The 12,418-nt window shown below is 44.6% G+C and overlaps 1 protein-coding gene across 1 annotated transcript; it reads left to right on the top strand.

Moving 5' to 3' along the window:
- The first annotated feature begins 580 nt into the window (after positions 1 to 580).
- On the top strand, positions 581 to 10,414 carry DDX47 (DEAD-box helicase 47). Its single transcript, XM_074167038.1, has 13 exons — positions 581 to 605; positions 638 to 786; positions 1,536 to 1,629; positions 4,118 to 4,306; positions 4,983 to 5,054; positions 5,920 to 6,038; positions 6,555 to 6,626; positions 6,745 to 6,861; positions 7,003 to 7,149; positions 7,454 to 7,591; positions 8,989 to 9,059; positions 9,601 to 9,730; positions 9,826 to 10,414. The coding sequence occupies exons 2-13, from the start codon at positions 685 to 687 to the stop codon at positions 9,946 to 9,948; spliced, it is 1,374 nt and encodes a 457-aa protein (XP_074023139.1). The 5' UTR covers positions 581 to 605; positions 638 to 684; the 3' UTR covers positions 9,949 to 10,414.
- The last annotated feature ends 2,004 nt before the right edge of the window (positions 10,415 to 12,418 follow it).

Below are 12,418 nucleotides of genomic sequence, written 5' to 3'. Positions count from 1 at the left end.
AGGCTCTTATCTTGTTGATCTGCAGTTTCAGCCGAGGGTTAGTGCCTCCTTATCTTGGGGCTCACACATCCTGTGCGCCTGGGCTCACTGGCAGAATATGGAGAACCGAAGGGTCTCAGATTTGGGAAAAACACTACCAAAACATCAGTGTGATATCAACATCTTTCCCACACTAAATGACTACGCACAGCACTGCACCAGCTGCTAGGAAAAATAACTCTATCGCGGCCCAAAGGCTTCAGCAAATCCAGCTACTCATGCCCAGCAAAGCAAGGTAAAAGCACAAATCACACCCTATTATAAGTAATTTACTATAATTAGACTTACTTATTTACGCTAAACAACTAATACCCCCCAACATGCAGATCAGCTTGTTTACACAAACACGCTAATTCGGCCGACATCGGCCCCTTCGCGCCACCCGACGACCAAGGGCCGCCGCGCATGGCCCCGCGACCGAGCCGAGCCGAGCTGAGCACAGCCCAGCCAAGCCCAGCACAGCCGAGCCGAGCCGAGCCGAGCCGAGCCGAACCGAGCCGAGCCGAGCCGAGCACAGCCCCGCCCCGCCCACTTCTCGATTGGCTCGTTCCTCCGAACTACAAATCCCATAACCTCCCTCGGAGGCGTGGGTGGGACTACAACTCCCATAGTGCTCTGCGCTGTCTCAGACGGTGACTGGCCAAAATGGCGGCAGGAGCCGCGGAAGGCCAGGCGGCGGAGCCGGAGCCGGAGTCGGTAGCGGAGTCGGAGGCGGCGGTGGAAGAGCCACGGAGCTTCAAGGACCTGGTGAGGCCGGGCTGGAGCCGCTTCTGCCCCTGCTGCTCCTTTTCCCGTTCCGCGGGGCACCTTCGTGCTCCCGCCCCGCATGTCGGGCCGGAGGGGAGCTCTTCGCACAGCCCCGTGTGCTAGGCCCTGCCCCACGCCGCCCCGTCGTGCTTGCTCGTCGTGGCATGGCCCCGGGCTGCGGCTCTCCGCAGGCTGCAGGCGGCCCCAGGCCCGGTGGAGCCTCCGGTGTGCGGGAACGGGGCAGACACGTGGGCCGGCCCTGCCGCCGCGTCGATCGGCGTGCGCGGTGCTGTGCCTGGGCTGGAGGTCTTGGGAGTTCGGGCCTCTGCTCCGGTGAGGATGGCGTTGCTGCTCCGGTCTGTGCTTCTCGGCCGGCTGCCTGTATTCCCAGTTGTGTTACCTTGCCTAGGCGTTTTCCTATTTCCGTGCTCGTGGGACACCCCAGAGAGGAAGAGAGGCGGCTGTGTGTGTGTAAGGTTCCTTGTGTAAACGAGGGAAAAAATGACTAGTTTCTTCCTGATGGTAGTCGCCTCCAACACTTTTGAACACATCTGTGAGGTGGGGATGGAGATGGGGATCACTGTGAGCAGCCTGGCCTTTCGTGTAGTTGCATTGAGGGTCTGATGGGGTTTGTCATTGCTAGAGATGAGCTTAGCTCTGTTGTATCGTGTATTTAACTTAACTCTGTGATTTAATTTAGGTCTTCTTGGTGATGTCTGTTTCCCTTTTCTCTTTTCCCTAATGTTCAGGGAGTGACAGATGTCCTGTGTGAAGCTTGTGACCAGTTAGGATGGAAGGTACCAACAAAGATCCAAGTTGAGGCTATTCCAGTGGCTCTCCAAGGTGAGCATTGTGCTTCTCAGATCTCAAACCTGGGGATGCCCCAGCAGCTCTATGGGAATGAATTTTGCTGAGTGAGAAGTGGCAGGGGTGAGAGTGTTCTCATTTCATCACTGAAGATCTCTGTCTAGAAGCAGTCTGTTCATTCTTGTGTACTTCCCAGATGGAGCTTGGAATACAAATTTTTTCTGTATCATTGCTTGCAGTTGTAAACTTTCAAATGGGTACAAATAGGGGTTCTTGAGTGTTCACTACTGTTGGGTAGTTCTGACGCTCCCTGGTAAATAGGATTATTGTCAATCGTTTGAGCTGCTAGTCCACATCGACCATTTTCTGAAATACACAGGCAACTTCTGATAGATTTAGGACTGTGACTCTTCTGGTAGATACCTATAGTGTGTGTCTGAAATTGGAGATGCCTTGACTGATTACAAAGCTTGTATAATCTGCATTGCTGTGAGCAGGCAGTTCTTTGAAATTAGATTTCTGGAGTGAGTAAACCACAAGGACTTTCTGTAAACTTCCTGGAATTATGGGAAAATAAATTACTGAATCAGCAAACATTTCTGCCTCCAGAATATTTGGGTGTTTTGTTTTGTTTTGTTTTTTTAAAACACCATGAAGCAGGAATAGAGTGTAGTGACAGAATGGGAATAAACTTTCAGTGTCTACTCTGTCCTAGTACTTAACTGTTGTCAGACTCTTTTACTCTACATATAAGACTTTCTTGGAAAAATAAAAAAAAATGAAACAAAAGTAAAATTGCATTCCTGAGAAGTTGTCTCCAGTTTAAAGCCTGTTAGCAGTGTGTTCTTCTCAGCTGTGGCAGTTTAGGAGGTCAGAATGGATTCTGTTGATGAATTCTATCCTGTTCATAGATTCATAGTTTGGAGGTCCCTTCCGGCCTGGACCAAAGGTCATCTAGTCCGACCTTCCCGCAGTCAGCAGGGGCACCCCCAACTAGACGAGGTTGCCCAGGGCCTCGTCGAGCTTCACCTTGAATATCTCAAGGGAAGGGGCGTCAACCACCTCCCTGGGCAACCTGTTGCAGTGTTCCACCACCCTCGTAGTAAAGAACTTTTTTCTAATATCCAATCTAAATCTCCCCTTCTCCAATTTAAAGCCATTGCCCCTCGTCCTGTCACTGCAGGCCTTTGTAAACAGACTCTCCCCAGCCTTCCTGTAGGCCCCCCTCAGGTACTGGAAGGCCGCTATTAGGTCTCCCCAGAGCTTCCTCTTCTCCAGGCTGAACAACCCCAGCTCCCTCAGCCTGTCTTCATAGCAGAGGTGCTCCAACCCCCTGATCATTTTAGTGGCCCTCCTCTGGACCTGCTCCATCAGGTCCATGTCCTTTCTAGATTGAGGGCTCCAGACCTGCACACAGTACTCCAGGTGAGGTTTCACTAGAGCAGAGTAAAGTGGCAGAATCACCTCTCTGGATCTGCTGGCAACACTTCTTTTGATGCAGCCCAGGATGTGATTGGCCTTCTGGGCTGCAAGTGCACACTGCCTGCTCATGTCCAGCTTCTCGTCCATCAGCACCCCCAAGTCCCTTTCCTCAGGGCTGCTTTCTAATACCTCATCCCCTAGTCTGTATTTATACTGAGGATTGTTTCTTCCCAGGTGCAGAACCCTGCACTTGCTTTTGTTGAACCTCATGAGGTTCATCTGGGCCCACCTCTCCAGCCTGTCCAGGTCCCTCTGAATGACATCCCGTCCCTCTGGTGTATCGACAACACCACACAGCTTGGTGTCATCTGCAAACTTGCTGATGGCACTCTCAATCCCTCTATGTCATTGATAAAAATGTTAAACAGTACCGGTCCCAGCATGGACCCTTGAGGGACATCACTTGTCACTGCTCTCCATCTGGACTTCAAGCCATTAAGTACCACCCTCTGGGTGCGACCTTCCAGCCAATACCTTATCCACGGAACAGTCCACCCATCAAATCCGTATCCCTCCAATTTGGCAAGCAGGATGTTGTGTGTTGCCTGCACTGGTTTTGGGCAAAGAACTGGCTATCCTAATCCGTGTGAAATGCGAGTTTGGTAGCACTGTTTTGTGGTTGGTATGACCTAAGTCTCAACCACTGGAGTCTTATTTCCTTGTAAACCGGTAAAAAGACAACAGTTGGTCTAGAATACTTACCCAGATAGAAGCAATAGGCTATAAGTTGACAGACAGATTTGAGAAATAAAAGTCAAGCATTTTTTGAACCTAAAGTTTGTATGAAAACTGTATATTGGCAGGAGTTTAACTACAGAATAGAAAGGATCGAGACTGTAATCATTGTACAACTGAAGTCACACTCTCAAAGTGATTCAGAGATGTTCTCAAATTCTTTGGTTTGACCTTTTTTTCCTCTTTACCCTTCCTGTGTCTTTTTTTGTTTTTTAAATCCTTAGGGAATTCTTGTGCTTTATTGCACAGTGCTTTAAAGGCTTCTTTCTCTGGTCTAGATTTGTAACAGTTTTTGCACTCCTTGTAGGGAGAGATATCATCGGACTGGCAGAAACTGGCTCTGGAAAAACAGGAGCCTTTGCTTTGCCAATTCTTCAAGCGCTGCTGGAAACACCTCAGCGATTATTTGCTCTTGTCCTCACACCGACAAGGGAGCTGGCCTTCCAAATCTCAGAGCAGTTTGAAGCTCTTGGATCCTCCATCGGTGTCCACACTAGTAAGTACCTTTGTGATATTGAAGCAGTTTTCCTGAAGACTGAAGTTTGTTGGCTGTAGATTGCAAAGGAAAAAGTAGAGAATATTTGTATGGAGGGTTGAACAAAAGATGAGAAAAGCTTGTGATGCTGAAGACAGAGATCTGGTGTCGGGTTTGGGAAAGAAAGGCTATATGGTCTTCCCTCATGGAGTAGTCTGCAGCTCTTCTGCATTTCATATCCAAACAGTTAGAGATGGAAGTAGAAGAGAATCTTCTCAATAGTAAGTTTGTGTGCAGTGAAATTGAACAGAGCTCCACTCTATATAGTGTGATGTAGTTTAACCTTTCTTTCAGACTCTCTGTACTGGTTCTTTAGATATTCTCTACAAACATAAAAGCTTTGTGGGTATTATTAGAATTCCTGTATTTTTGCAGCTGAGTTAAGCTGCAAGGAATAGATTCTGCTTGTAGCTCTTCAACTGTGAAAATAAAATACCCGGGGCCAGTAAGGACTTCATTGTATGGCTTAAGAGGCCTGGGAAGGTCAGGTGTGCTAAAGTAAAGTGAATTCTTGTAAAGATAAGTAGCCTTTTATTTGTACAGAGTTGTGGGTGGCAGGGAGTAGGATGAAACACTAGGGTGCTGGGGCTGGCTGGTGCTACACTGAGAGATTCATTATATTCTGTTTGTCCTGCAGCGGTTATTGTGGGTGGAATTGACACCATGTCTCAGTCTCTGGCCTTAGCCAAGAAACCACATGTTATAATTGGTAAGTTAATGTGCTGGGGGTGCGGGGTATGAATATTATCAAACTACAGTAGTCCATAGAAAGAGTGCTAAAAGGTTTTGTGCATTTGAAGGAGAGGTGAGAGTACATCCTTCCTTTGTATTTGTCGTGAGATCTGAGTACTGGATCATTGATAATGCTTCTAAAGTATATGCCAGTAGCCTTGCTGCTACAAGCTCACTCCAAATCATCACGCGTATAAATACTTAAAGGGTGGGTGTCAAGAGGATGGGGCAAGTCTTTTTTCAGTGGTGCCCAGTGAAAGGACAAGAGGTAACGGGCACAAACTTGAACATAAGAAGTTCCATATAAACATGAGGAGGAACTTCTTCACTGAGGGTGGCAGAGCCCTGGAACAGGCTGCCCAGAGAAGTGGTGGAGGCTCTGTCTCTGGAGGCATTCAAAACCTGCCTGGACATGTTCCTGTGCAACCTGCTCTAGGTGGACCTGCTTTGGCAGGGGGGCTGGACTATATGATCTTCAGAGGTCCCTTCCAACCATATATCATTCTGTGATTCCTGCTAGACCACCTTTGGCTTGGTTTTGCATTCTCCTCAAGTATTCAAAATGCTGTTGTCATCCTTCTCAGTACAGCTCTTTTACAGTCTGTTTTGTGGGGTTTTTTTAGGGGGAGAGGGGGAAGGAAGGTGTTGTTCAGAGAGTCTGACTCCATTAGTCTTATTTCAAAACACTCTGAAGATATCCTATGAAAGAGTCCTTCCCACAAAGCAATCTGCCTTTACTTCTCTTGGGCAAAGAATCCCATTTCTGTAATGGATTACTCTCTTGCCTCTTTAGATCTTTCTTTGCTTTCATTCTAAATTTGCTCTCGTGATTTTGTTGGTAGCTACCCCTGGCCGTCTAGTTGACCATCTGGAGAACACAAAGGGTTTCAACTTACGAGCTCTGAAGTTCCTAGTGATGGATGAGGCTGACCGGATCCTTAACATGGATTTTGAGACAGAGGTAGGAATCTGCTAAAAGAAGAGTTTGGAACACCAGATGAGTCCCTTTAAAATTACTTCATACAGTCACATAGTAAACACTGAGCTTTCTGTAGAAATTAATAGCAAATTGTAACTAAGATCTAATAATTGCACAAAAGTCTATGGTGGCAGTAGAATTTAGCAGAGTTCTGCAGAGCAGTAGCAAGACAGTAGGAGGCATTTTGTCTTTGAAATCTACTGGTTTCTCTGGAGCACCTGACATTGACACAGTTACTGTAGAACATGATCACATGCGTGTTCTTGGCAGGAATATTTCCTGATATTTGCACTGCTGTTTGACTTCTGGAATTCACACTGCCTAATTGCCAATGAGCTATCAGCCTACACCTTCCCTTTAGAAGAGGTGAAATTTGTTCCTACTGTGAAAGTTGCACACGTGCATTACTCTTCATTTGGATGATCATTATAATTGGAGGAGGCTTATGTCTTGATCGCTGTTGTATTCAGCATTTCTATTTCCTTTCTATTTTTACAGGTGGATAAGATATTAAAAGTCATTCCTCGAGACCGGAAGACATTTCTCTTTTCTGCTACCATGACCAAGAAGGTAAGAGTAGAGTACTCTGCTTTAGTTCTCCTTCCATCAGGCCATGCTGCTGATTGTATGATACGGGTTTCTGACAAGATCTCTGTCCATCTAGTACTAACTTAATTGATGTTCCCAGGTTCAAAAACTCCAGCGTGCTGCTCTGAAGAATCCTGTTAAATGTGCTGTTTCTTCCAAATATCAGACAGTTGAAAAACTGCAGCAATACTACATTTTCATCCCCTCCAAATTCAAGGTAATGTCACTTCCGTTTCTCCCCTCATTGTGTCTTGTCTTGCTGCCCAATATATTGTCATCTTCTCTGGCTTATACTTACTCTTTAATGTGGCATATGTGATTATATCTTTGTTTTTTTTCTCTGTCTGTGTCTTTACAGGACAGCTACCTGGTTTATATCTTGAATGAACTAGCTGGGAACTCTTTCATGATATTCTGTAGTACGTGTAACAATACTCAGAGGACTGCTCTACTGCTCCGCAACCTGGGCTTCACTGCCATTCCTCTCCATGGGCAGATGAGTCAGGTATGGGCATACCCCACAGAACGGAGTAGACAGGAAACCTATTGCTTGGGAATGGGCTGCAGCACATTGAGTCACAACTACCTTGCAGAAGAAGTATTTCACAGCTAGTGGACTGGAGTGATCCCTAGAAATGTAATGATTTTATTTAGCTAATGTTTTAACTAATTTTCTTCCAAAAAGAAATTAGAGAAGTGAGATATTTGCGTTGTTTCTCCCCTAGTTCTTCTGTACCAGTGTCTCAGCCAGAGCATATTAACTAGAATGAGCATTATTCTCATTCCTTTTTTGTTCTCATCTCTTCCAGAATAAACGTTTGGGCTCTCTAAACAAGTTCAAGGCAAAGGCGCGTTCTATTCTGCTGGCTACTGATGTTGCAAGCAGAGGTCTGGACATCCCACATGTAGATGTGGTGATAAACTTTGATATTCCTACACACTCTAAGGTAAGCTAGTCTGTGTGCCAGCGGAGGGCTTCTGGTCACCCAGAGGCGTAGTGAAGCTAGACAAAGGAACAAAGACACCTTTTCTCTGTTCTGCTGACTGGAAGTCTAGTTCACGCTTCTGTAGATTAAAAGATGCGGTTCAGCCTCTGCAGTCGAGTTGCTATCTCTGGTTGGTTGGGCAGCCTCATCTGGATTGTAGAACTGATCCCATAAGTGAAGAGGGGAAGTGAGGGACATTCTGTGTCTTTGTGTTTCTGCTGAGAGTATGTGTTTTATATTACATTAAAGATCTTCTAGACTTTGAAAATAGTTTTAATATACTGCTAGTTCTAGGTAGTCATCTCTGTTCCTGTAATCCAGGTCTGACCACATTTTAAACTATGTTTAAAAAAAAAAAAAAAAGTAAAAATTGTCCCATTATGTTCAATGAGGATTTGATCAAGAAAGATGTCTTTAATGTGTTTCACCTTCTTATCACAAAGGTACAGCATGCTGAAAAAAGTGAGTTACTAATTCTCTCCTTTCTATAAAGTATAGTGTTATCTTAGGGGGTGACTTTGTTTCCCAGCCTAGTTTCGGAAAGCATGCCATTAACATGCATTTCAGGAATTGCTGGTGTTCCTTATAATGATCAAAGATACTGCACATTGCAAACAGAAGAAAGTATGGTGGTTCTCTTGATGACACTGCTTTTGACACTGTAAAAGGACAAAAGTTTAAAAAAAAATAAATGGTGGGGGCAGCAGCTTGAATCATATTGTTGCAGCTTTTGTGCCCCTCCCTCTTTTCTAACCATGTCATGAAAGCATCCTTTCTTATGATGCTTCCTTTTTCCACAGATACTGCATGGAGAAGGGGGTATTTTAATATCCATGATGCAGTATAAAACCTGGAAAACCGCCTGGAACCATATAAACAGAAGACATTCCATAGATCAGACGCTTCCAAATTGTTCTCATTCATCCTCCCTTTCACTGTGCTTGCCAAAATTAAATCTACTTGCCAGAGAGTTTGTCTGGAAGACAGGCTATGCAGAGCACTAGATTCCAAGACTGAAAATGCAGACACTGGCTCGCTTTAAATACTAGCTTTCCAAGGAAGTAGTAGTTCGTTAGCAAAGTCAAGTATCACAGCTTTTGTCCTGCAGTCCTCAATAATTGCAGGTGTTCTTCTACTTTAGAAAGAGAAGAATTCAAATGTTAAATATATGCTTCCACAAGCTAGTATCTTCTCGTGTCCTAATGCCACACACAGTCCTGAGTATTTAATCCTAGCTGTATTTTCTCTCAATTTTCCTGTTCTTTCCTAAAGAAAAATTATGATGGGCTGATTTCCCATAGCTTCTGTTCTGTGTTTGGTGCACGTATCTTATTGCTTACCAAGAAAATTGTTTTCAGGATTATATCCATCGTGTTGGGAGAACAGCTCGAGCTGGGAGATCTGGCAAATCTATCACCTTTGTCACACAGTAAGTGTTAAAATGTGGCAGACTTATTCTTCCCAGCTGTGTTTCAGAGCAGAAAACATCTGACCTTATCCTTAGAAGAGAAGAAAATACTACTTTTCATTTTGAGGCCCCACTTAGATTTGTTTAGTTAAAGGGGAGAGAATTCAAAGTCCAGAGTGGGGAGGAAGAAAGGTTTAGGACAAATTCTAGAAACAGTCATGTAATGAGTAGAACTGCTTATAATTTGATTGTATAATATACATACATTTTTGTAATATATAATGCAGGTTAAGTAAGTGTGGGTTTTTGATAAATACTGAAGTATTTGTTTAAAAAAAAAAAGTCTTTGCCAAATACTTCTGAACAGAGATGAGCTGAATAAATCAGTGAAGCCATCCTGACCGATGGCATCATTCGGATGCAATTAAGAGTTGCTTGTGAGACCATTAGTGCAAGCTAACCATATCTGTGGGCTGGAGATAAGGGCTGATTGTCTATGGGTGGTGACAGCTGAAGCACCGTCAGGAGGCCTGATTCAAGCTGGTGTCTTGGCTTTTCTCAGGTATGATGTAGAGCTGTTCCAGCGCATTGAACACCTGATTGGCAAGAAGCTGCCAGCGTTCCCCATGCAAGAGGAAGAAGTTATGATGCTGACAGAGCGTGTGGCTGAGGCCCAGAGATTTGCTCGGATGGTGGGTGCTGGCTTTTTGTCCCTCTATACTTGCTGTTGTAATCTGAATTTCCACAGGTGCGAGAACTCTTGGTCAATCTCATGATTGCATTGCAGGAGCTACGGGAGCAGGGAGAGAAGAAGCGTTCTCGGAATGATGACGATGATGACACAGAAGAAGCTATTGGTGTCAGAAATAAGGTGGCAGGTGGTAAAAAGAAGAAAAGGAAAGCCTTCTAGCTCAGTATTTGAACAGGCTTTTTTATTTTTCTCTTTATGGCTACATGAGCTTCACAGAAATGGTCTACCAAGCCATCTCCAGCGGACTGTTTTTTTTCCAGAACTACTTATGAAATTGGGCAGTTCACCTGGAAAACAACTTCCTCTGTTATCCTTCACCAGTTACAGACTGAGCTTGACCCACTGTGGTACCATGAGACTAGTTTTCCTTTCAGAGACACCAGACTATCACCTCTGGACCTGAAAGCAGCTGTGGTCTGGCCCTGCTCAATCACAAAGAGGTGCAGTGTGAGTGCAGCTTTCCTGCTGCAAACAAGCCTCTGGGGTCAGATAAGTGCCTCAGAAGAGAGAGGAAAAAAAAAAGAAGCAACTGAGTTTCCACAGCACAGCTGTGATGCCCTTGCCTTACTGACCATGTCTATGTCACATGGAGAACTCCAAATACATTTTGCTTAATTTTAAAGCTATCTGGTTTTCTTTGTCTTGCCACTGACCTGTTCTGCTCATTTTGAGTATCGGCTCTGCCAGCAGGTTTTCTTCATAGGTCAATCTTAATGGTTCAGATGCGACGTGAATGTGTCAGCTGAATAGTGGCCCAGCACAAAGAGAACCTGTTTCGGCAGGATTAGGCTATATTCCCTGCCTGAAATTCGATCCAGAACCTGTAATGATTGGCAAGCTCAAAGGGAGGTCTGGGTTTTGATGTTTGTTTTTGTGGCTGGTTCTTGTAGTACTTACAAACCAACGCAAGAGGGTGGTATTTAACATAGGAAAGCGGCTTACAAGTTGGGTGGTGAAAAAAGGGTATCACAGAGGCTCTTTCTGTGTTTCCCAGTTTATTTCTCTGTTTTAGACAGAGTTCAGTGCTGTATAAGTAGAGTCTTGCAAGAATGGGATTAATGTACTTACCTTCATATAAAACCAGAAGGTTAGTGCTAATTCCCATTGGCAATAAAAATTTTTACCTTGGACGTTTCTGCTGGTGGACAGAGGAGGGTGAGAAGCTCCGTGACCACTGAACGTGAAAATTTAATGTCCGTTGGAACCATTCATAAACTAGATTTTCGCCTACATGAAAAACAGTGTTCAAAAGATTATTTTTTAGATCTAAAGGTAAAGCAGAAACTATTGCTGTAGTCAAGATGAGCACAATGCTTACTTCATAGTGTCAACATAAATCTAATATACACGGTTGCTAGTCAGAAAAAAGTACTTTTATACTTTTGTTTGGGGCAGCACATTTTGCAAAAAATAGTTTTAATCATGCTGTATTTTTTTCTAAGGGGAACATGTGTTTTCTTATTTAAAACAGCTCTGTTGTCTTCATGAGGAACTGTCTGGTGTGAGAAGAGTGCAAGTGTTCTTATATTGTCCTTTGTTTTTTGTAGCAATTTACTCAAATCTCCCACATATTGACCATCAAGTTTGATAGCTCTAAAGCAGTGTAAGATCCATGGCAGATAAGTAAGGGTACAGATCTTGGATATGTTGACTGCTAAGGGTGTTTTTATAAAGCAGAAAGAAAGTTTGCGTCTTCTGTGGGTCCTAGTGCAGAGAGGCCGGTGTGGAAGCCCAGTAACAAGAGCAAGTTAATTTTAGGGGACCCTTTAGTAGGGATCCCCACAGGTGAGAGGAAACAGCCGTAGAATGTATCAGAGAAAGAAAAATAAGAGTGGGCATATGGGTGGAGATGCAAATGCTTGTTCCTCATGGAGCAAGGGAGCTCTGCTCTCATGACTGGTTTTCTGTCCTACTGATACTTAAACAAAATCTCTTACCCTTCACAAGTGGGACAGGGTTTGTCCTGCTCTCAGCAAATGAAGACTAAATCCCTCTGAGGCGCCTGGGTCTCTGGAAAACCTTTTAGTGTTATTCCCAGCTATGTAATGGGTGGCATGCAAGTGATGTGAAGGGCAGTTTTACTGCTGGAGGAGGTAGGGCATGGTCATTCATTTCAGAAGTAGTATGATGCTTTCTTTAATAGATTGGTGGAGTTTCTTGCATCTCTCTGTTCTTGCCTTTGTGGAAGGCTGCAACAGCTGAGGGGATCTGTCTTGCCCCTTGCTGCGATCAAAGATTCTCTGTCCCTCCTCTGTAGTTGCAGGAGTTATAGAGGAGAAAATTAGAGCTGCCCCTTGTAAAAGGCTGCAGAGCCTCATTGGGAGGAGTGACTCCTCGACAGCTGGCCCCCTCCCATGTTGTGGAATGACAAGCTGTAGAAACACTTGGCATTAGAAAAGCAAAGGTCTCGCCACACCCACATTCTCACTGGTGCCTCACCTGCCACAGGTATGTGCATTCAATTTCAACTAAAAATATCTCAACAGGTTGGAGGGGCAGGAAATAGTTTCTTATTGTGACTACCCCATGAGGGCTAGGTCAGAGGGTGTTTCTATAACTGAAGTGGAATAGAGAGTGTCTAAAGATGCGTTTGGCCAAAACAGAATTTGCAGCCAGGCTAAAGCAAAAA

The sequence above is a fragment of the Numenius arquata genome, chromosome 2, assembly GCF_964106895.1.
Source record: "Numenius arquata chromosome 2, bNumArq3.hap1.1, whole genome shotgun sequence".
NCBI lineage: Eukaryota > Metazoa > Chordata > Aves > Charadriiformes > Scolopacidae > Numenius > Numenius arquata.
The sequence above is the reverse complement of the archived record's forward strand: the minus strand, read 5'-3'. Positions and strand labels throughout refer to the sequence as shown.

Coding starts and splice junctions, on each gene's coding strand:
- DDX47 (XM_074167038.1), top strand. CDS start 685: ATGGCGGCAGGAGCCGCGGAAGGCCAGGCGGCGGAGCCGGAGCCGGAG. Junction 6,627..6,744: donor CTGCTACCATGACCAAGAAG/GTAAGAGTAGAG, acceptor TGATGTTCCCAG/GTTCAAAAACTCCAGCGTGC. Junction 7,150..7,453: donor TCCATGGGCAGATGAGTCAG/GTATGGGCATAC, acceptor CATCTCTTCCAG/AATAAACGTTTGGGCTCTCT.